General features: G+C 39.9%; 1 protein-coding gene across 8 annotated transcripts; it reads left to right on the plus strand.

The window, feature by feature from the left end:
* The first annotated feature begins 5,627 nt into the window (after window positions 1-5,627).
* On the plus strand, window positions 5,628-24,350 carry rhobtb2a (Rho related BTB domain containing 2a). Of its 8 annotated transcripts, XM_028457928.1 has the most exons (12): window positions 5,628-6,184; window positions 6,283-6,363; window positions 7,921-8,122; window positions 10,194-10,250; window positions 11,909-12,012; window positions 12,104-12,289; window positions 12,369-13,309; window positions 13,377-13,495; window positions 15,143-15,293; window positions 16,417-16,505; window positions 20,843-20,948; window positions 21,914-24,350. In XM_028457928.1, the coding sequence occupies exons 3-12, from the start codon at window positions 7,943-7,945 to the stop codon at window positions 22,117-22,119; spliced, it is 2,139 nt and encodes a 712-aa protein (XP_028313729.1). In that variant the 5' UTR covers window positions 5,628-6,184; window positions 6,283-6,363; window positions 7,921-7,942; the 3' UTR covers window positions 22,120-24,350. The 8 variants fall into 8 exon arrangements, with proteins under 8 accessions (XP_028313729.1, XP_028313725.1, XP_028313726.1 ...); XM_028457924.1 differs by lacking the exon at window positions 6,283-6,363 and having other exon boundaries at window positions 7,918-8,122; XM_028457925.1 differs by lacking the exon at window positions 6,283-6,363.
* The last annotated feature ends 33 nt before the right edge of the window (window positions 24,351-24,383 follow it).

A 24,383-nucleotide genomic window follows, 5' to 3' on the forward strand; every position in this document is an offset into this window, starting at 1 on the left:
ATCCCTACCGTTTGCTGTTTAGACCGGACAGACGGGACCCGGGAGTTATTGGCGGGCAATGGTTGAAAGGGCGGATTTATAGGCTGATATTTTCACCACTTGCTATATAACCAAATGCGCACCTTAGATATACATGCTGAATGCATGCAAATAATATAAATACACAAAATGACTCCAGAATCCCACGACAATGGCAACAAAAAACAATAATTATACAAAAAATGCACAAAACAACAACAGAAATTTACAAAAAAAAAAATACACGACTAAAAAAAAAACATACGTTGCAGAAAAATACGCCAAATGTAGAAATTATAAAAATTAGTGAAAAAAAACAAACATTTATCATGCGCATGTACCATCGAATTAAACCAGGGAAATCCCACACGCTGTTTTACTTTGCACCCACATATATACCCCTTTATAACACTACAGAGTATAGAGTATGTAAACCTCTTTCTATCCAACATTCAAACACATACTCATTTGGCCATAATTGACAACTCTACTTATGTTCCCACTATATGAATACATACTTACAATGGGCACTGTACCAGTACAAAATAAAAGAATATTGCACTTTTTATTAAAACATTTTGAGTATTCTTATTTTTGCACTGATGATGTTTGTGGAATACATCCAGTGGGGCATCACATTAAAAGTAGGCTTAGCCTGTTCTTTCCATTGCATAAAGAAACACCGTATTTTTCGGACTATAAGGCGCACTTAAAATCCTTTAATTTTCTCAAAAATTGGCAGTGCGCCTTATAATCAGGTGCGCTTTATATATGAAATTAACTACTATGCTTTAACATACTAACAGAAAAAGTGAGTGTATTGTTCTGTATTTTATGTGTTAAACCTGAACAATGTTGAGAATTATTTTTAATGAGTTGAATAAAGTTTGACTTATCTGACTATTTTATTTTGCTTAATGCGTCTTAATAATAATAATAATAATAATAACAAACTGGTGCGCCTTATAGTCCGGTGCGCCTTATAATCCGGTGCGCCTTATGTATGAAAATAGACCCAGTCAGACCCATTCATTGATAGTGCGCCTTATAATCCGGTGCGCCTTACAGTCCGAAAAATACGGTATATTATGTGTCCTAAATTTAGGTTGGTGGGGAGGGGATCTGTGAAGGAGAGAACCATTACAAAACGCAGCACAAAAGTATGTGTTATCGGTTGACATTTGAAAAACTGATATGTGATGTAGTTTGAGACAACATCAACATGTTTGCTGCTGGGAAGTGCATTTACTTGAATGGTAAACTTTTATGGTATAAAAAAAGTTGTTTATTGTTTCATGGGTGATAATACTGATAATTTAACTGATCATTTAGTCTTGTAAGCACATCCTGAAGTTTGAAATAGCAGTCTTTCAGTTTGGAAATAATCCTGTTGTTATTTTCCCGAGTAACTGTCAAGACAAAAGTAACAATTGTCAATGTTTGTTTGTCCCCCTCTGCTCATACGGCTGCTTTTTTCATTAAATGCTCAAATGCAGGCTCGTGCAGAGACATCCAAAGGGGCAGGTGCTCAAATCAAAAAAGGACACATACAGACCCTTACCAAAAAATTAGAATATCATGGAAAAGTTGTTTAATTTCCATAATTCCATTCAAAAAGTTAAACTTTCATAGATTATGAATTTAGGGCCCATAAATGAAATGATTGAACCCAAGCTGCTTGAGGTCTAGGCTGAAATATCCACAGTCAGTCATTATTTGGGGTGCAATGTTCTGTTCCTCACCCGTCTTCCTCCAAACCCTAGGACCTTGATTCCCGAATGAAAGGCGCACTTTACTTTCATCGGAAAAGAAGACCTTGGACCACTGGCCAACAGTCCAGTCCTTCTTCTCCTCTTTTTTTCCTGCAAAACATGGAACATGGAACTACAGACATAAAATAAGAACAGAGAAGATTAACTAAATGTTTTGCCTTAATAAAGATATATTAATATTCCTAATCAGAACTATTGAGCACCTAATTTTATGGTCTAACTTTGTTTTTCATCACCTGTATACAGTTTCTTCTTTCCCTCTTCTCTTGTTCTCCTGCCTTTTCTATTCTTCTTTCTTCGTGGTCTTCTTTCCATCTTATTCACATCATACTGTATGCTATGCATATCATCATATCTCATTCAACATGCATGGTTTGGTATGTGCATGATCATTTCACAAAGCCATCTGCCATAGGGCTGCACCGAACAATATTTTTTAACCACTTGATTAAAATATGCTTTCAGATGAAAATCAAAAAATCATTTTATTCAGCTTTTCCCTTCAAACAAACAATAACAATATAAATTGTTCTGCAGGGCATTACTTTGGAATTATTGCTTTTTAAAAAGATAAAAGATCTCTTCTGTAACATTTCATAGGAAATTACATTACACTTTTTTTTTTTTTTTTTTACTAAACACTAACAGTTTTTAAGTACACATGAACTATGTTTCTCCATGTTGGGACAAGTTAAAAATTATTCAAATTTTAATAAAATGAAATTCCTTTAGATTTATTACATTTGTAACACAGTGGTATGACCTGGACTCATTAGCGAGTCTCATCATAATTATAAATTTCCCATAAATAAAGAGATAGAAGTAGTCACGTCACGTTTTCTATTTGGTTTTTAAATGTGGTTTCCAGTCTAAACCAACAGTTTGATCCATTAAACAGACTGAACCTGTCTCAGGTAAGCAGCAGTGCAGACAGAAGCACTTTTCCCAATCTGTAACGCTACGTATTAATGTCATTGATTGATAAATCGTCCCAGCCTGACAAGCTAAGTTAAATAACTTACTGACCAGCTCTTCAGCTCCCCACGACGGCATTTAAGTTTAAGTTTAGGGGCAAAGAAGCTCAAATGCAACCTGGGCTCTCCACTGTGTCCTCAGCAGGTTCTTGTGGTAGCACTGGGAAGCCAGATTGGAGAGGGGTGCAGGTCTACTGGTCCTCGAGGATAATGCTCAAGTCAGGTGATGCCACAGTAGAAAATATGTTGTGCTATTTATTTCTAAATATTATTTTTTATATCATTTATTATACGGTGCTGGTCATAAAATTAGAATATCATGAAAAAGTTGATTTATTTCAGTAATTCCATTCAAAAAGTGAAACTTGTATAATATATTAATTCATTACATACAGACTGATTTCAAATGTTTATTTCTTTTAATTTTGATGATTATAACTGACAACTAATGAAAATCCCAAATTCAGTATCTCAGAAAATTAGAATAATACTTAAGACCGATACAAAAAAAAAAAACGATTTCTTGAAATGTTGGCCAACTGAACAATATGAACATGTAAAATACTTAGTCGGGGCTCCTTTTGCCTGAATTACTGCAGCAATGCAGCGTGGCATGGAGTCGATCAGTCTGTGGCACTGCTCAGGTGTTATGAGAGCCCAGGTTGCTCTGATAGTGGCATTCAGCTCTTCTGCATTGTTGGGTCTGGCGTCTCGCATCTTCCTCTTCACAATCACCATAGATTTATAGGGTTAAGGTCAGGAGAGTTTGCTGGCCAATCAAGAACAGGGATACCATGGTCCTTAAACCAGGTACTGGTAGCTTTAGCACTGTGCAGGTGCCAAGTCCTGTTGGAAAATGAATTCTGCATCTCCGTCAAGTTCATCAGCAGCAGGAAGCATGAAGTGCTGTAAAACTTCCTGGTAGACAGCTGCGTTGACCTTGGACCTAAGGAAACACAGTGGACCAACACCAGCACATAACATGGCACCCCAAACCATCACTGACTGTGGAAACTTTACACTTGACCTCAAGCAACATGGATTCTGTGCCTCTCCTCTCTTCCTCCAAACTCTGGGACCTTGATTTCCAAAGGACATACAAAATGTACTATCAGACTCAGAGGACATAACTTTGGACCACTCAGCAGCAGTCCAGTCCTTTTTGTCTTTAGCCCAGGCGAGACGCTTCTGACGCTGTCTCTTGTTCAAGAGTGACTTGACACAAGGAATACGACAGCTGAAACCCATGTCTTATCTCTGTGCGTGATGGTTCTTGAAACACTGACTCTAGCTGCAGTCCACTCTTTGTGAATCTCCCCCACATTTTTGTAATGGATTTTGTTTGTCAATCCTCTCCAGAGCCCAGTTATCCCTATTGCTTGTACACTTTTTTCTATCACATCTTTTCCTTCCCTTCGCCTATCTGTTAATGTGCTTGGACACACAACTCTGTGAACAGCCAGCCTCTTTAGCGATGACCTCTTGTGTCTTGCCCTCCTTGTGCAAGGTGTCAATGGTCGTCTTATGGACGACTGTCAGGTCAGCAGTCTTCCCCATGATTATTTCACCTACAGAACTAGACTGGAGACCATTTAAAAGCCTTTGCAGGTCACCAGGTGTCTTCAATATTGAACCTCTCCACAATATTCTAATCTTCTGAGATACTCAATTTGGGGTTTTCATTAGTTGTCAGTTATAATCATCAACATTAAAGGAAATAAACACTTGAAATATGTCAGTCTGTGTGAAATGAATGTATATTGTTGTACAAGTTTCACTTTTTGAATGGAATTACTGAAATAAATCAACTTTTTTATGACCAGCACCTGTATATGAAGGGCAAAAAAGAGTATATATATATATATATAGCCTGGGGCTCTTTGGCCCCCACTCTTTCTTTCTGCTGGCCTGGCTGCATCTGCGGGCCTGGGGTGGCGCCAGGGTTTGCAGTAGCGGTTTTTGCACATACACTGGTCTACGATGCACTGGCACACCTTGGGATGTGGGATAAAACTCGTACTGGGCTTTACTTTAGACACGTTGATCCCAAATACCTGCTGTAAGTATTACCACTCACTCCTTCCTTCTGCCCACAGCCACCACCATTATACGTCAGCTTCACACTTGTCACCAGACTGGCTCGATCACACAACACAATAAGCACAATATGTTCTACGACAACGTCACATCTCACCCTCACTTTAAAATAATCAATTCTTCCCCACCCTTTCCATTTCCTGCTTTGACTCTCTCCTCATTGCAATCACAAAACATGCATTGCTGTCTCAAAATTATTGCACTTCTTGTAGTGTTGACCTTTGACAGCATGTGCAGACAAGTTAAAAATAAATAAATAAATTAAATAAAATATACGTTACGCTATGAGGGGCCAAAAAGAATATATAGTATATAATCTTAAAAAAAAAAAAAAAAAAAACCTTGACAAAAAGGGCACTTATGCCAAAAGGGGCCAGTGCTAAGCACAAAAAAGGAGCTAAGATCTGAAAAAAGTGTCAGAACTTATTGAAAATGTGCCAAAATGAGAAAGGAATTTGCAAAATGGCTAAAGGAAATAATAAAAAGGGTTGAAAAGTTTTCCCGTTTAAGGTTTTCTGGGGGATTAATAATTAACATTAAGACATATAGAGCCACAAATTGAGAATCACTGATTAAATAACAGCTTCTACATGGTGTCACTGATAATGTAGTGGGCTGGTCTGAACAGCTGAATTTCTGTCCCAGTCCACCTATGGCACACCGCCAACGAGCTAATATCGAACATCCCTAGTTTGTGTTGCTGCTCTTAGTCTCAGCCTATGTGAGCAGATCCCGCCTCTGGTGACAGCGCTCTGTAATGAGGAAACTGGTCATTCATGCTGAAGTTTGTAGTGCTGCACTTTGCACGGGTTATTTAATCCAAACTTCAACGCATGTGTTTACACTGTGGGTTTAAATGGATGTGCAGTGATAAACACAGGGCTAAAGTTCGCACTGGGAAGTGTTTAGAGGGAGAGGCTAAAAAAACCATGTTCGTGCCTGAGCCCAGGCTGATTATAGGAGCTTTAAAGTGGATCTGTGTTTTGTAATGAACGTGTTCGTGCTGGTGCCTATTATTAGCAGAGCAGAGCAGAGCAGAGCAGGCCTGTGGAGGGAGGCTCGGTGACGGTCAGAGGAGCTGCAGGGCTGCGCACACCCGGACGCGGCACTGATCCATCCACACATCAGCCCTTTTTTCCTTTTCCTCTCGGTTTTCCGGATCCATCTGCGCTCGGCCGCCCGTTTTCACGCCGTGTCCATTATTTTTTTCCCCCACTCTTGAAGATGAAGTTAAAAAGGAGCTTCCGTCAGGTGCAAAGCGCATCAGATGGAGCCCTGCGTTCCCATCAGCCCCATGCAGCAGCAGCACTTCCTCATGCTACGGTAAGGATTACTACTATTATTCACCACGGTGGGCTCCCATTTAACTCACAATGAATGTGTGTTGTGTATTTATTTATTTCCCTGCGTTGGATAAACAGGCTCAGGAGTCAATGACGGGGCGTTACATAACACGCGTAATGCAGCAGAGCCTCATGACTATCATCTGCTCGGTCCTCCCGGTAGGAAACACTTTTATCATCTTCATTATGACCGATGGCACAGGCGGTGGGATACATTATACACATATGTATTTACATGTAGACTCGGGCCTCGATGTGGCTGATGCAGATCATATTCACCTATTCCAAAAAGAATGAATCAAAGTTGCGCAGTGTGCGGTAAAGGGCGAATGGATGAGTAATTTAAGGCGTTGTTTCTGTGTAGTGACGTCCAAGGCCCAGCCTGAGGTCACACTGCAGAGTGTTTCTATTATATATATATGTCTATAAAGAGGCGGGATCCAGCCTATAGGGATGATGCACACTGTGCAGTCAATGAGAAGCAGCAGCGTTGTTGTTGTTGTTGTTTTTTTTTTATTTTTTTTATGAATGGACACAAATTGCACGGCTCCATTTTTAGGGAATAATATCCCAAGATGATGTTTTTTTCAGCACTCAGCTCTTGCAGTTAAAGGTAGATCTGTTTTGGTTTTTACATAAGAGCTCAGTGCGTGTGCAGAGAGAAGGTGATGCATTATGAAGGGTGTAGTTCTGTCTGGATAATGCAAACTTAAGGGTCGCCAGATAACAAGTCAATAATGGGGAAAGATACATGGTCGCACTCCTGTTTGTCAATGTGTGGGACATAATGTCAAAAATAGAAACTATATCCTAAAGTAATACTGTCTTCTCATGTCTGTGCATGGACAGCATCAATTGTCCTTCATGTTGATGTTAAAATCACCACCATTTTTTTTTTTTTTTGGTTGTTTTTGCATCTGCAAAAAGATTGTTTTTCTCCAGCTTCAAAGGACTCAATGAAATGATAGCATCTGTAAAGCTGGCCAAGACTACAGTTTCCTTGGAAACCCGTCAATTTATTTAAATATTACCCAACAGCAATAGCCCATTTACGACCTATCTTATTTATTTCTAAAACTAAGTGTATGCCTGTAGGTCAGAAAACAACACACAGAGACTTGAAGGTTTGAAATGTCACCTCGTAAAGAATCAAGGAAGGGATTTATAGGCTTACTGATGGCTAACTGGATTATAGACATATCTAATTAGGAATGTATCAACCTTTCTTTACCCTATGTGTTCAATGAGGAATGCAGCATCATGTACTATATGACACAGCTTTCTTTTTATGAGCATGTGTTACAAGACAAGTCCAAGGTTATCACATAATGTACCCAATATAGACAAGTACGTGGAATTTCTACGGTGATGTGAACAACATTTATATTTAGATACACATTTAACTAACTTTGCATGGAACAGATTTTGAACAATCTGGTCAATTTATTCAAGCCTAATGTACATTTAAAGTGCAGGAGATATACAGTTACTGAAATGAAACTGTATCCTTTTTTTATGTCGTTCCATTAACATCATATGTTTTCCACCTTCCATTTGATGACCGGGAACTTATGAATGAGCACAGTGAAACCACGAGACCATTCATTGAAACCCTGCTGCTGAGTAGGGAGTGCAGATGAGGACAAGATGTGCTCATTATTGTATTTTTGGACTGCCAGTGCTGATGCAGCTTTGTGTTTCATTGTGTGTCAGCAGGTCCCACTTTACAGTATCTGATATGGACTATGAGAGGCCAAACGTTGAAACGATCAAGTGTGTGGTGGTCGGAGACAACGCAGTTGGAAAGACCCGGTTAATCTGCGCCCGGGCCTGCAATGCCACCCTAACCCAGTACCAGCTGCTTGCTACACATGTGCCCACAGTCTGGGCAATCGATCAGTACAGAGTATGCCAAGAGGTGAGTCTAACACGGGGGCCATTAACATTCAGCGGTGGACCGTCATGGCCAGCAAGGCGTTCTCTGCTGGCCTAAACATCATTAGAATATACATTTAATCAATTTGGGTATTTTACACGATAACGATAAACATCACGATAAAAAAAAAAAAGTATAAATGAATAAATAAATAAAACAATTCCCAACTTAAAGTGTAAACACAAACACAAGTACATCAACACTAGACAGATTAAAAAAGGCTATAATAGCTGCTGACTCAAAGAGCTCATGAGCTCATATTTTATGGAATATGTTAGTGCATGTGGATCACTCTATTAGTCTTATTTTATGTAATTAATTTATTTCCTCACTTAAAATGAAAAAAGCACATGAAAAGCAAAAATAACTTAATTTGTGTGTTTACTGCTGCTGAATCTTGTCTCATTGATCTTATGAGTTGCATAAAGTAATGGTTGATAAATAACTCTCTGATTTCCTATAATTAAACCAGATCAAGGTTGATGATTCAATCATTTTGTATATTTTGGTGTAATAATCACAATAGTTACATTAGTCAAATGAGGCCAGTTTTGTCTTGTGAACATGTGAAATATAAATAAAAAAAATTGCATTTCACAAGTTGGGACGGATGAATAGTGACATTAGTATTCATGCTAACATTCTTGGCTAAATTGAGGGACAAATGGCCCGTGGCCCTTGCTGATTTCCGACATGGGCATTTGTCGTTTCTATTGTGGGATTACATATTCTTCCCGGTGAGAATGTTTTTGACGATATATCGTGAACGATATCTCGCACATTCTTACTCATAGTCATACTCCTGGTTTATAGTTTTCCTCTTTGTTGCACTGCTTCCAGCCTCAGGTGGAAATTTGGAGGGCTGGGGCCTCATGTACGTTACAAAAGGTAAATACGCCCAAAAACGTGCGTACGTCAAAATCCACAGCAAAATCCAGATATTAAGAAACTGGAGTGAGCGTGGAAATGTGCCGTCTTTCACGCCGAGTCCTGAGGTGGCGTACGTACGTTTCTGCATGGTTGATGCTTTAGATTCTAAGAATTTATTAGACACTTCCAAAATAATACATTACATTCACACATAAACCTTTGAGTAACGTCCTTTGAGTAACAGACACTTACATCTAACACTTTAACGCTTCCAGTCCAGCCATCATTAGCAACCACACACACGCGTGCACACACTCCAACAGACTGATCACTGCGATCGACTGGTGCGGTGCAGTGTGTGCGGGCGCATGTGTGTGTTTGTGTCGCAGTAGGGTCATATGTGGTGGGGTTGGTGATTGATGTATTGGGAGAAGGGCTTCACTTATAGAGGCTTTAGAACCAAAGCGTTTTCCACTAAGTCACATTTACCTGTTACACATTCACATTGATGATCAGATGGAGACAGAGACAATCATTAAGCCTGATGAGCGCGACCAGAATATCATATTTTGCGATTATTATTATTACTAGTGCAGTGCCCGTAGGAAGTATGTATTACTACAGAAAAGTGGGAGGTTAAGTAGCTTTTTCATGGATGACCAAATGAGGTTGTGTTTGAAGGTGGGACATCAGGGATATTTAGGTTTGTTGTGAAATGTGTCGAGTGATAACTATTGTGTTTTCGTATATATTTGGCTTTTAGCAAGGACACGGTAGGGAGCTGAACCCCATCCATTCAGATTCCAGTTTGTTGCCCTCGTGGATCCGGATCTCCTCAGACCAGAACAGACTCGGTCCAGACTCGTTTAGTGTCATTAATCCACAACAGTCAGTTTAGATGCACAAGGAATTTATAAAGCATTTATGAAATAGTTTATTAACGGTATCATTGCAGTCTAAACAAATCCGACGTTGTACACCCTTGAACCAAGCAGCAGCCATGTTAAAACTCTAAGGGCAGTCTGATCTTTTTTTTCTTGACTGCAAAAGGAAAAACTGCAGGATTCAGTTAAATATTGGCAAATAAAAATTCTGTTTTGTTGAGAGTTGATGATTTTGTCTGCTGTCATTGATGTCTAACTTCACCACAATTATTGATCAGTATCTAAACTGGTAATTATAGAAGCTGATCTGCAGAGATGACATATCTCTACATAGGGATGACATCATCAATGTAGAGGTAAGGACTGATGACATCATCACTGTAGAGGTAGGATCAATGTTCCAATGTTCTAACATTATAACTGATGACATCATCACTAGTGCTAGGACTGATGACATAATCACCGAAGATTAGAACATAGGGATGACATCACTGTTGAGAGCTAGGACTGATGACATCTTCACTGAATCCGTCGACTCAGGAGGTGTGGCGTGGGGGTGAGGTGTCCAAACAAATCCGACGTTGCCCACCCTTGAGCCAAGCAGCAGCCATGTTGAAAGTCTCAGCTCTGTCTGTCCCTGAACCGCAGAGAAATTTGAGCCACACACACACACACACACACACAGCGATTCCTTGCTTTATAGATAGATTTTATTATTATCATTATTATTAGTGGTGTATAGCATCTTCCGTCCCTGCCTTAATCCGCTTCCCACTTCTTAACACACCCATAGTAAAGAATTCAGCAAACTGTGTGTATGTGTGTGTGTTTATATTATTGAAGCATCTTCATAGTTGAATCATCTCCGTCACACATGTTACTGTTGGTCTCATAATGTTAAAAAAAAAATCTGTTATTTTCTGTGTAGCTGGTGGTGAGAGTGCAGCTTTTTCTGACCAGGCTGAGAGAAATCCCGGTGCCGATCTCATTTCAATATGATTTTCATATGTAAATGTGGGCGTGGACACAAGTGCGCTCACATCCATGTTGATTTAGATGTTCAAAGGATTGGTGCGTAGATCCAGTCCTAAGAACCTACTAAAAATGGACTTTCAAAATAAAAGTCCCCATAGAAGCTCTCCATCCTTGCGCCGACAGTGAATTATGCTGTCCCAGATGTGAGTAAACCCTTTTTAATGCGTCACATAAAGAAGCAGGGTGACAGCATTGGCAGCTCTGAGGAAAACTGCAGTGACACAACGAACACAATCGATCATGATACTTTTTTCCATGTAATGAAGTAGTGTCAGGGTCGGTGTGGACCAGGCGGCTCCAGCGGGCCGGATATGGCACGGGGCCGCTAATTGAGGTTGACTGGTGTGAAATGCAGGCCCGCCACTGCTTACATGTGATGGGCCCCCAGGACTGATCTAGTCACCATTGAGCTCAGTCTGAAATCTGATTTCCTTGCCAGGCTTTAAACTTACCAAGATAAATACAAATAAATACTGCTGCACATGACATCTTTAAATGTTTATTTTCACTGAGACTTTGGGACAAATTTGTTCAACTGTCACAAATTTGGTGCATGGATTGTTCTAAAAATCTGTTTTAAAAAATACGCAAAGGGGATTTTTGTAAAGTTGTACAAATGGTACATGTTTTACAATAAGTTCAAAGTTAATGGCTAGTAAAATGGGGAGACGATGATTTTATATTGAATGTAAGAAAAATGAAACAATTTCATAAATTAGGAGAAGTGTTGCATCTTGAAAATTAAACATTTTCTACCTTTTTAAGCTACTTTCTGTCTTCCTTCATTATCTTACTTTTTAACTAAAGTGGAACTGTAAACATTTAGTATTTAAGAAGTTACACTGGTAGCTTTTTTGGATAATTTTCAGAAAGGTTGGTGTCCCCTGCTCTAAAAGGACATAAGATGAATAAATGTATTTCTTTTAGAACCTAGCTCATACATAATCTGTGCCATTCTCTAATGTCATTTTTTTTTTAGGTGTTAGAACGTTCCAGAGATGTAGTAGATGACGTAAGTGTGTCCCTTCGACTCTGGGATACGTTTGGAGACCATCATAAAGACAGACGTTTTGCATACGGCAGGTGGGAAACGATTATAGTCAACACTCTAATTTTGAGCACTTCCTCCGGTTCTGTGTGTGTTGTAAGGATTTGTACTGTGGCTTCCCCTCAGGTCTGATGTTGTAGTACTGTGCTTCTCCATTGCAAATCCTAATTCTTTGTACCATGTGAAGACAATGTGGTACCCTGAGATCAAGCACTTTTGCCCGCGTGCTCCTGTGATCCTGGTGGGATGTCAGCTGGACCTGCGCTATGCAGACCTGGAGGCAGTGAACAGGGCTCGGAGACCTTTAGCTCGGTATGTACTGTAAAATAAAAATTTGCAAGCTTTTCACTTTTTTTCAAAAATGAAATGAACTGTGGTTTTGATTTTCCAGACCCATTAAGTCCAATGAGATTCTTCCTCCAGAGAGAGGACGGGAGGTGGCTAAAGAGTTAGGAGTGCCATATTATGAAACCAGTGTTGTTGCTCAATTTGGAGTCAAAGACGTTTTTGACAATGCTATCCGAGCTGCTCTCATCTCCCGTCGCCACCTGCAGTTTTGGAAATCTCACCTTAGAAATGTCCAGCGTCCTCTTCTCCAGGCGCCCTTCCTGCCCCCCAAACCTCCTCCACCTATAATTACTGTACCGCCTCCCCCAACCACCACAGAGGAGCATCCAATTGGACTTCTGGAAGATCCACACTGCGCTGATGTCATCCTGGTGCTGCAGGAGCGACAGAAAATATTTGCACACAAGATCTACTTGTCAACATCCTCCTCAAAGTTTTACGACCTCTTTATAATGGACACGCATAATGAGGAGAGTGAAAGGCCACATCGGGGTCCTCTCTCAGGCCGCGAGCTGCTGATGCGTGCTGCTAGTTTTGATGTGTGCGAGAGCAGTGACGAGGGAGACAGGGCCAACCTCAGATCCTGCACAAGCGACGGGACATTAAAAGACTCTGACGGGTGCAGACGGGGAAGGTTGCTCTCCTCATGGAGCCGAGCCTTTGTCAGCATCCAGGAGGAGCTGGTAGATGACCCTCTGACCTACAGCCCCAGGCCCATGACTGTAGTTCACATGGACCAGTCAATGCAGCTCGGTCCTTTTCGGGCCGTACTTCGCTACCTGTACACTGGTCAGCTGGATGAGAATGAGAAAGAGCTGATGCACATTGCACACATTGCTGAGCTCCTGGAGGTGTTTGACCTCCGGATGATGGTGGCAAACATACTCAACAACGAAGCCTTCATGAACCAAGAAATCACCAAAGCCTTCCATGTACGCCGCACAAACAGAGTGAAGGAATGCTTGGCCAAGGGCACTTTTTCTGGTGAGTCCCATCATGCATGTTATTTCATATCATGTATATAAAAATGTGTTTTTCTGCTGTATTTCAGATGTAGAATTCAAGCTAGATGATGGGACCATCATGGCCCACAAGCCCCTTCTCATATCTAGTTGTGATTGGATGGCAGCTATGTTTGGTGGACCTTTTCTGGAGAGCTGCACTAAAGAGGTAAGACGTGCTGACCAGTGTTAATTTCGTTGACTAAATATTTTTTTGTCATTATTTTCGTCACAAATATATTTTTGCGGACGAAAATGAAACAAAAACTAAAAAAGAAGTAATTGATTGAGACTAAAATTATGACTAAATTGATTGGCATTATCGTCAACGAATAAAGGACGAGATGAAAATAGACTGTGACAAAAATCAGGGAGAGCTGTAGCATGGAATCCATCCTAATCTCCTTGTATTATTCATACAGGCGATTAGTCTGGAAGCGCTCACGGCATTTGAGTTCTGGTGGCTAAGCGGGGCGGGACAAACGCGCAGAGTAACCAATCAAACAATGTGCGGACCTGACGACAATAGCGTGACAAGCGTGGTTCTTTTTCCCTAAACTGAGCCTGTTTTTGTTTGGTTTTTGAGTTTATGATCTTTAATATTTGCACTATTTGTTTTGTATAAATTGAGTTGGAAATGAATACTTGTTGCACATTTTTGTTTGCATTATTTTGGGAGAAAGACATCATTTCAAACTTGACAGTCTGTGTTATTCAGTACTGCTTTTGTATTGTAATAAAGACACAGTTGTGTTACATCAAAGTTTAATTTGTGTTTTATATATTACATATACACACATAAATTACAGTAGGTATAGTTTGTTTCCTATACCAGCAGTAAAAAATTGTCTAGTAAATCTGTTTTTGATTAAGTTGACTAAAATAAAACAAATCAGATGACTAAATCTTGACTAAAACTAAAACTAATTTTAGTCAAAAGACTAAGACTAAAACTAAATAAAAAATTTTTGTAAAAATGAACACTGGTGCTGACATTAATCAGTGCACATGATTTACAACAAAAGTTATCCATCCATCTGTTGATCCATTTAAAATGGCATATAATTAAAACACTCCAGAAAAATATAAAAACACCATTACGTTCTCAATCATAAGTAATAATTACAACCATGATAATATCACAGAAGATGAACCAAATAATTAGAATTAGCTATTGGAAGTCAGACAAAGGTTAGAACTGAGAGTCTACAAATATGAAGTCCAATGGCTTAGTTGACATTATAGACCAAATATATTGAATTCAAGACCGCCATGCGAGGCATCTTTTTTCCTGCTCAATTGAAAAAAACGTAATAGTGAATTACTATTTATTGTGAAAGTAACCTGAATATGGTTCAGTTCTACATATCTGTAACAGAGTACATCAATAGTCCCCAACCTCCATGTCATGGACCATTACCATTGGTTACAGGATGCAAAGAAAGAATAAAGTTTAAAAAAAGATAGGTAGTGTGCATCTGGGTGTTTTTTTTAATTTTTTTAAACCCACTACTGCATCATTCATGCACTTGACAGAACCAATGCTTTGCATCTCAGGTCATTTCAGGTGATTTATTTCCATTTATTTACATGAGCAAGTGTTAAAACTAGGGCAGAATATTGCTGGAGTTAGTTGTTTTGTCTGCTTGAGATAGGATTGGCCAGTATATAACTTGTTTAAAACTGAACATGATTTAGGATCCAGACGAAGGCTCCTACGGCTTATAAACAGTCTGCAGTTCTCTGGGGACCATATCTTTAGGTTTTTTCCAGGCTTTATCTTTCATAGTCTGTGTCTTCTGTCTTTGTTTCCAAGGTGCTCTTTCCCAACACAACTCGCAGCTGCATGAGGGCTGTGCTGGAATACCTTTACACAGGGCGCTTCTGTTCCCGGGTTGATCTCGATGCGATGGAGCTGATTGTACTTGCCAATCGTCTCTGCCTCCCCCACCTGGTTGCACTCACAGGTAATACATTTGGGGCCGGATTCACAAAGATTTGAAATAAAGGGTGGTAATCCAGTTGCTTCCCTAAATCCTTTAGTGATGCAGTTTCCTCAACTGCTGCGCGGAATTCACTAAGGTTGCAGCGATGATTAGTGCACATGCAGAACTGGTGCAGATTGCCCCTATTTAAATGATGAATAATGTTTTGCTCGTTTAACGTGAAGACATCAGTGCGCACAAGCACTGACATTTGAGGAAGTTAAATTTGAGGCAGATGGACTTTTCTGTCTGCTGCACAAACATTTAATAATGTAGAAAACTAAATAAATAAATAAAAAAATTTTTTTTTTTTTTTTTTTAAAAAACAACAACTTTAAAACCTAATGATATTTTTTCCCCCTCAATTAATGTGCGTGCTCCAATCGGCCCTGTAACTTTGTTCTGATCAGTGCATGCAAAATAGGCAGATTAGGACAGAAACCGTCCTATTGATCTACCATTGATCTGAGTTAAAACAGCTCCACAGTCTGTAAATCAGTCTGCATTCTTTGAAGATGAACTACTGACCATCATCCAGTGCAGGTCTCAGCAGCGCTGTGTCACGCACACTCTCATATGTCACCATCAGTAATCATGCGTCAATTACGCATCTGATCTGTTGATTCTGGCCTGACATCAATACGACACAATGACGGTTAAAGCATGGACTGAAGGAAAATCAGTGGAGCAGTGAGTCCGAAGTCATATCAATCCATGGTCAAATCCATATATCAATCTCTGCGCACAGCGAACCTCTTTTTTTCTTTTTCTCTCACACACACACACGTACTGGAGCCTTTTTTTTCATCTCCGCGGTGTTTTCTGTCCACATTTACTGCAGCGATGATGTCTGTGTGTGTGTTTGCACCTCCTTCTCAGTCTTGTCATTTGGATGCGCTGAGGCGGCGCACTCCTAATTCCCTGGGCTTTTTACTCCTTATTAGCGCGTGGAGTGACGTTTGCACACGTTTTAATACCCCTAAACCTTTAGTGAATCTGCCCCTCGGTCTCTATTTTTGCTCACCAGGAGCTTCAGGATTGTGTTGTACTCCAGCATTGTGCAGTGGGTGTTGTCTACAGTGACAAGCTTTTGTCTTTTTTTCAGAGCTCTACACTGTAACAGTATTGACGGAAGCAGCCATGATGGGGGCTGACATTGATGGAGACGTGCTGGTGTATTTGGATATGGCTCAGGTAAGGTTGCCTGTCAGTCATACCTAATGAGAATACCTAAATCCTTGTTTTTCCTCAGTGGGAAAACACACATTCAGAAAGAAACCATCTTTTTTAAAGGTCCTATATCATGCAAATCAACTTTTTTGAGCTTTTAACTTTGTTACAATGTTAATTATTTATCAAAAACACCCCCAAAGTATTATTGTGATTTCTTCCTGCATATCTGAGAAATCCTAAATAATCTGCTCTCTGAGCTGCTTTTCTGTGGCTCAAATGCTCGTGACGTCACCAGAATTCTGAACCGTCCCCTCCAGAAAGTGCCTGCTGCTGGTGCCACGCCTCCACAGTGAACATACACGCCCATTCTCTCTGGTGCTACAGGCATGCGAGCGGCCGAAGAACATCTGTTTGGATGGGGATTGTGCTTTCATATCCAGTCTGCACAGGGAAAAGAAACGGTCTTTGTTTTTGTACCAAAAGATAATGTCTGGTAACCGAAAATATGTGTTTAACTGCGAAAGTCCTCGGAATTTGTTCAAACTTCCTATAGAAGAGTACTCTCCAGAAGTGGTTGGAATTTATCTCTGGGAACACGCGACACACCATCCAGCATCCGTTAGTCTGTGACCGTCACTTTACAGAAGACTGCTTGGTGAACCTTGGCCAGTTCCAAAGTGGATTGTCAGTAAATTACGTCTTCAAACCGGAGCAATTCCCACAATAAAATCCACTGATGGAGAGGCTACAGCCGTAAGTGAAATAAACCTCTAGCGAAATGTTATCCATACTCACTTCTTTGCCTTTATATTTGAAATACATTTTTTAGAACTGTTTACAAAGTTTCATGGGCGTGCCTGTTGCCCATGCTGCCGGGGCTCTAGGGCTACGTTATGAAATGGGAGGCACTCACACGGGGAGAGGCGGCGCTCCAGAGAAACCGGGTTGAAAGAAAATAAGTAATATTTCTTAATAGATTATTATTTTGTTTTGCAAAAAATGTAAAATATTACCCATATGTGTCTGTAGTTGATTTTGGAAGGTCTTAATATAGCATGACATAGGACCTTTAAACCAAGCAGGGCAATGTGCCTTCAAGATCCATTTGAGTGCTCATAGTTATATTAAATGTCTTGTTTCTAAAATGAACATGCCAAGTCCAAATAAAAAAACAAATTAATGAATAAGAATAAAAGGTAAAGCCATTAGGCAACTGAACTACATAACCAGCATCACATTTAATTTTTCCTACTTTGTCACTGAATATTGTAATATGACCTATATTGTCAAAAACTGTTTTTGCTGCTTATAAATTAGCACCTGCTATTTGTTTTCCTAAACACCATCAATCTACATCCTTGTCTCCTGCAAGTCTTAATACTAATGAAGTCATTGTCTTATGTACTAAATGACTTTGTTAAAGGGATACTCAACCCAAATTAGAGACAGCTCAACTGATTTTATGTAGGCATTTCTAGTATAAATGAGAGGCGATTTAGAAGCTGCTATACAATAAAGAAACACTTTAAACACATGCTTGTGGGAGTCGACATGTTTAACAGAACTAATGTAGTGATTACACGAGGTAGTGAACCGTTCACGAAACTACCGTAATTTCCGGACCTTAAAGCGCACCGTTATATTCATGGGTTGATGAGTAAGGGATTTTCCTTGTCAGATTTCTCGTTTCCTATTACGTGTCATGTCAAAATCTGTCCACCGTAAACCCTGGTTCCTGTTTCATTTTAGGAATAATGTAATAGCATCCAGCGAACTGGATGAAATGTAGCTAAGTGCTAAAACAGATTTAAATGCTTTTTTTCCATACACCGTCTATGAGAGTGGAAATACGAAGAGTAGACAATAAGTGACGACAGCGTGATATGCGAGCGCTGATTGGTAGGGCTGGGTATCGCCAGGTACCTCACGATACGATATATCGCAATATATTTGCCCACAATGAAGATATTATAATGGCAGTAGGAACAGCTGCAGGTTGTACCATCTACTGTCATCATGGCAGCAGTGCTTGGCTGACCTGTCAAACCCAGAGCAGTGTTGAGGTTTGGTGCCTTGCTCAAGGGCACCCCGGCTGTGCTCGGGGGTTCCTCACTGGGACTTGAACCGGCAACCCTCCGGTTCCCAACTCCCTATCGACTGAGCTACTACTATGACTTGTGTAATAAGGACAAAAAAAAATTATAATAATTTAAAAATAAATAAATATCAATATTTGGCGCCAGTGAATCGATAACGTACCGATAGACGAAACCTTGTGATATATTGTTGTATTGATATTTTGGCACACCCTTACTCATTGACATTTTTGTGGGTTTTAACCAGTTAACCTCCACCTCCAACGCTGCTAATGACTAATACCATAGGTGAGACTTGCGTATATTCCCAAAACTAGGCTTTGCACCGATCAAATCGGCTATATCAGATCGGCCGATATTTCACATTTTATGCAATTAATGTGATTGGCTATAATGTTTTAATTTGCCGAACTTTCTGTAGATGCTCCCATTGCATTGTTTTGTTTGTCTAATTTACACTGAAGAGTTGTTTGCTCTACGTGACTCGGCTTTATTTCACTTGCGTTTGTGAACAAAGGTTAAAACCTGTGCAGTCTGTGCAGTCTGTGCTCTGAAAGCGGGGGCAGCGTCTGCTGTTATTGTCTGTGTGCGTTTGTATGTCTGCGCTTGCGTGTTTTGTTTATTTGTTTATTTATTTATTATGCATGTTAAAAGGGAGAGTCCAACTAGCTTACTTTCGCCCCACCACCTGTGAATACGGACTATAAGCAACAGCAGATTTTGTGATGCCACATTCAGGAAATCTGTATTTGCTCCTAATGCCAATGGAGGCTTCACGTAGTTCCAGTGTGGTCTGCCTCCGCAGTTTCATCTCCAACTCTCTTGTAGTTGCTTCACAGCAGTCATTGAGTATGACATGGGACTCCAGTTTAATTCAACAGCTGCAACATCACTAAAAAACGGCATACAGCTTATAATCAATCTGCTCCGATCACACACACTCTCTCGCTCCGCACACTGGCCGAGCGACCAGCGCATTCATTCACAGTTAAAGGGCCACGCACACACACTCTGACAACAAATGTTATGTCCAGGTCCTGCATGGAAATTCTTCTACTCTTCCACTCTCTCACAGTAACAATGCCGCATTAAGTCCAGAAACATGGTACCGTTTGATTTTACGTGAATTTGTATCAGGTAGTACCGAAGGAATTTGGTCGGTACCTAAAAAAAAACAACTTGAATTCATATGATCGGATTGGTGTTTTTTTAAACTCACTGATTGGTGATCGGCTGAAAAATCCTGATCATGTAAAGCTTACCCAAAACTACACGTCCTTCTTTGATTCCTTTTGACAGATGTCTTTGTTGTTACCTTCTGTCAGGTGATGACTCGCTGTTTATTACTGAGTCTCAGCCATGGCTCGTGTCTCCAGGTAGTTGCAGAACAACATCCACTGGCCGTGCCAGTTATGATGATGCTATCTTTAGCTGGTAGACATCAAAGCTGATGGTTCATTAACAATCTGCATGTCGTTTATTTGCACCCCTCCAGGTTTTAGTTGGCTCTCAAAGATTCCTCCGACGATGGAAGGTCGATGGAATAGTTGTAAACATACAGATACTGTAGATCTGTAAATTTGTCCTTTCGTTATAACTAACTCGAAAGACGTAAAAAGCACACTGGGTGCAATATATGTGGTTGGCTTCTGCCAACTTGTCGGTGTAAACAAAACTAGTCACGTGATGTCTGGAGCTCTATTGCTGCTCCAACACGCACTGGATGCTGCACTTCAACGCAATTCAAAGCACGCACACTTTGCATCGCACAGAGAGATTACGGGGGAATAACAACTACACTTCCCAGATATGTTAGGCCTCAATTTCCCATAATACATCATCATTTAAGGTGACACCAAGCCTGCAACGATATTAACTAACCTCTGAGGAATCATGGATGCCTTAAAAATGTCAACGTCTATCTCCCACTGCTTGTGTGACTGATTTCCCATGGGTTTCTGGGAAATGCATTACGTTGCCAGAGTGAATAAACCCGTAAAACAGAGAAGTAGTGTTGTGTAATAATCCATTGATTTAAATGTATCTGTAATCAGATTACCAACTATTTAAATTGTAACTGTAACAAATTGCAGTTACTCATAATTTGTAAACTGATTACATGACACTGGTACATGTAATCCGTTACTCTCCAACAGTGGTAGCCCTACAATGAAAGCAGTGCCAATGCCCTTACCTGAAACAGGGTTAACCCTAACCCTAACCCTTTAGCTTTAGCTTAACATTTGATTTGTATGTGTGCAGTTTCACGGTGCCCAGCAGCTCACTGGTTGGTGTCTTCACCACATCTGTACCAACTACAACAGCGTCTGCCACAAGTTCCCCCGAGACATGAAAGCCAAGTCCTCAGGTAACACACGTGCTATCTCCTTTCACAAAATAACTTTAAAAATACTTTTATTCACACAAAACTTAGACAAACCAACAAGCTGTTATTTTAGATCTTAGTAAATCTGGCCTTAAAGCTGCTATCCAGAGTTTCTGAGAAACGTCTTGATGTCCCGCCCTAAACAGCTTCACTTCCTCCCACTGCCTCTCCCAATCTACCAGAACGCCTCTACTTTTCTGCACGCGCTTCACGGAATATAACAAGGTTGCATTGGGTCGCATTGATATAGTGTTGGTGTATGGGTCAGGTAACAGCCAAAATCATATTTATCTGTTTGCTGTTGTGACGCACGGCCTTGTTTCTGTGCACAGCTCTGCATTCACTTTGATTGACAGACTCAAAAACAGGAAGTCGAAGCCTATTGGCTGGGTGCAGTCGGCGATCGTTTATAGGACGAAGGAGGGACTTATACAGTACATTGGCGTATATGAATGACCAACAGTAGTAGACCATAGTAAAAGACTAGTTTGGTATTTTTCGCATTTCAAAAGAATCATACATAAGCATAGGTTTCTCAGAAACTCCGGATATCAGCTTTGATGTAGCAAGCTTTGAAAAAATAATAAATTAGATTGATAATGAAATTTTTCTTGCAGCATTGTTTAATTTGTAGTGGAGTGAAAGATTGCAATATTTGTGCCGAAACTGGACGGATTGATTATTAACATTATTGTTAATATTATTAGTAGCCCAACACAGATTCTGTTGTGAGCTGCGATTTAATTGATCTGAGTGAGGTTGTTGACGTGGTACCAAAGGGACAATCGTCCTAAGACATGCTTGTATTACTTGCTTCTCAGTTTTACCCGTGTCACTAAAAAGACTCTTATGTCATTGAGTGATTTTAAAATGTTGACAATTGTGGGGAAATCGATTTTTCCCTCAGTGTTATTTTCAAGTCCCTGAAACTGTACATTCTGATACAGAGAACCAAGAGTACTTTGAGAAGCATCGCTGGCCCCCTGTGTGGTATCTGAAAGAAGACGACCACTACCAAAGAGCGCGCAAAGAGCGTGACAAGGAGGACTACCTGTACCAGAGGCGCCAATGCAAGCGCAAGTGGCTTTTCTGGAACCTTCCTTCGTCCCCAAACTCAAACTCTTCATCCTCCGGCTCATCTGCTGTCATGTGACCGAGGTGTGAAGGCGGGTCCACTATGATGTGAGAAAACAGAAGATAAGCACTGCTGGCGACGTACGCCATGATCAATCAGGCACATTTTTCTCTTGCTGTTTGTTTGCTTATGCGGTCAAAGAAAGAGTTCCGCTGTGACGGGCTTGAACTGGCACTAAAAATATTGTTTTGGTAGTTTTTTTTTTCTACAAACCTCAGTTTAGATAGAACAAAAAATAGATACCTTAATAATCCCAAATTATTTTTTTTCCCATTACAGCAGCAACACAACAAAAAAGAGAAAATAAATAGAAAAGCAAATATTAGAATAAATACAATGAATAATATACAAGTTAAACTGACATTCCAAACACACGCACGCACACAGAGAGACAGTGCAAATGAACAGTATTTACAAGAGAGAGATAGGACTGGAGTGGTTCAACATCCTGATGGCTGAGAAAAGATTATAGAGAATAACAAAACTGGTGTATTATTTGCACATGTAGATTTATAGAAGGCAGCAACAGCTAGCAACTTCAACACACAATTCTAAGGTGTGAGTGATTGAACACTTTGCCTTTAAGTGTTTATACAATCTACCAAACTATGTGCACATTATGGGTTATTTGAAGAGGATGGTAAAATATTTTTAACCGATGTTGGGACACTTTAATTCTCAAGGCACTTATTGGAGTTATGGAAGCCTCCATTTAATTTCTGGTACCTGCCAGAAATGACTGTTTGTGCATTGGCAGTGTTTGAATGTTTGCACTGCTGGAAATGATGCAAGCCTAATGATGAAAAGACGTTTTATGATCCTCTGACTTTTCGCCTCTTTTAAAAAAAAAGGGCGTTTAGTATGTTGCGATGCAAGGAAGTCCAAATTGAATAAATTGGCAGTATTTTTTGGTAAAATGTCAGTAAAAACAAACCTAGTGTTTCCTTCTGCCTTTCATGTGATAAAGCCTGTTACCACACAATTCCAGAGTCACCTACCTTGTTTTAAGTGTTATGATCAGCTGTGCTGGAAATATAGTAACTTAGAAACAGAGGGAACATCTTCAGGGCTGAAGTGACCACATGTACAAGACCATTGCCCTGCCATTAATGGGGATTGTTCCTCTAGGATCATCATATTTAGTAACAGGCTTTTACATGCAAGAGGCTTATCCTTCAAGATCTTTCTGGGATCTTCTCTACAGAGAGACACTGTGTAACTTTCAGTAGCCGGAAAACATCACGAAGAAAGATGTGTTGATCTGACTCCACTGTGAAGAAATTGAAAACGGTTTGAGGTGTTCCAGAAACATTGCAGACCAAACCGTGCGAGTCATTTATCCTTTGCACCGCTCAGAGTAAGTGTTTAAGATTGTCATCTACTTGTCGTAATTGATTATGTATTTTGTCGCAGCGTTATTTGGTGTAGTGGGCATGGTGCTTAATGGAGATGGATTGTGTTGTTATTTGTACAAGATGTGAGATCATCTCTCATTCCTGGTATTGTGCACTGCAGGCAGTGATGTGACTATAGTAGTATTACTGAGTAATACATGGAAAACAGACTTGACTTGTATTTAGTAATTTGTGGCTAAACGTGTTGTAAAGACTTTCACTTAAAGGACATATTACACACCGCGGTATATGTGCAATTAATGGTGAATATTAGATTAATAGATGTAGAGTGCAGTGTAGACTCATATAAACAGCATTATAATGATGTGTGCAACATCCATAAAACATCCTCTTATTTTTTAGAGGGAATTTTGATTGCAGCTTTTAGTTTTGCTGTGTGTATTTAAACACAATCAAGCTTTAATCCATTGTTGTTTTCTGTACAAATTCTGAACTAGGTCCACTTTTAAAAATCAAAACTAAGAAGTTTGTTCAATGTGTTGTCAGGAGACTTTTATAGAGAATTTACTGTAAATACTTTTAATGAATTGATGATTTAATGGACTTGAGGCAATGCATTGAAAAGGTTGACTAAGTTTACTTGCAGATAGATTCAAAGTAAACGGTCACATTGACATTAAATAGTTCCTTTGTCAGATGGTTGGACATACAGTAGTCTTTAACTCATTCAGTGCCTGCCATTTTCAGAATTTCCACCCCCCTCAGTGGCAGCCTTTTTTGAGCATTTTGACTGATTTTTAAAGACCCACAGAATATTTTGTACTATGATGATCTGAATTCTGACACCAGATTCTGAAAGATTAAAGTCTCTAATGTCATTAGAAAAAATAATTTTACGCCTAACTTGTTTCGTTCTTCTGTAATCAG

Source organism: Gouania willdenowi, chromosome 9 (genome assembly GCF_900634775.1).
Source record: "Gouania willdenowi chromosome 9, fGouWil2.1, whole genome shotgun sequence".
Classification (NCBI taxonomy): domain Eukaryota; kingdom Metazoa; phylum Chordata; class Actinopteri; order Blenniiformes; family Gobiesocidae; genus Gouania; species Gouania willdenowi.

What these genes read in the sequence shown, in the direction of transcription:
- rhobtb2a (XM_028457924.1), top strand. Translation starts at nt 6,129, where the DNA reads ATGGAGCCCTGCGTTCCCATCAGCCCCATGCAGCAGCAGCACTTCCTC. An exon ending in TGGAGAGCTGCACTAAAGAG is followed by an intron (nt 13,496 to 15,142) that starts GTAAGACGTGCT and finishes TTTGTTTCCAAG; the next exon opens with GTGCTCTTTCCCAACACAAC. An exon ending in CATGAAAGCCAAGTCCTCAG is followed by an intron (nt 20,949 to 21,913) that starts GTAACACACGTG and finishes ATTCTGATACAG; the next exon opens with AGAACCAAGAGTACTTTGAG.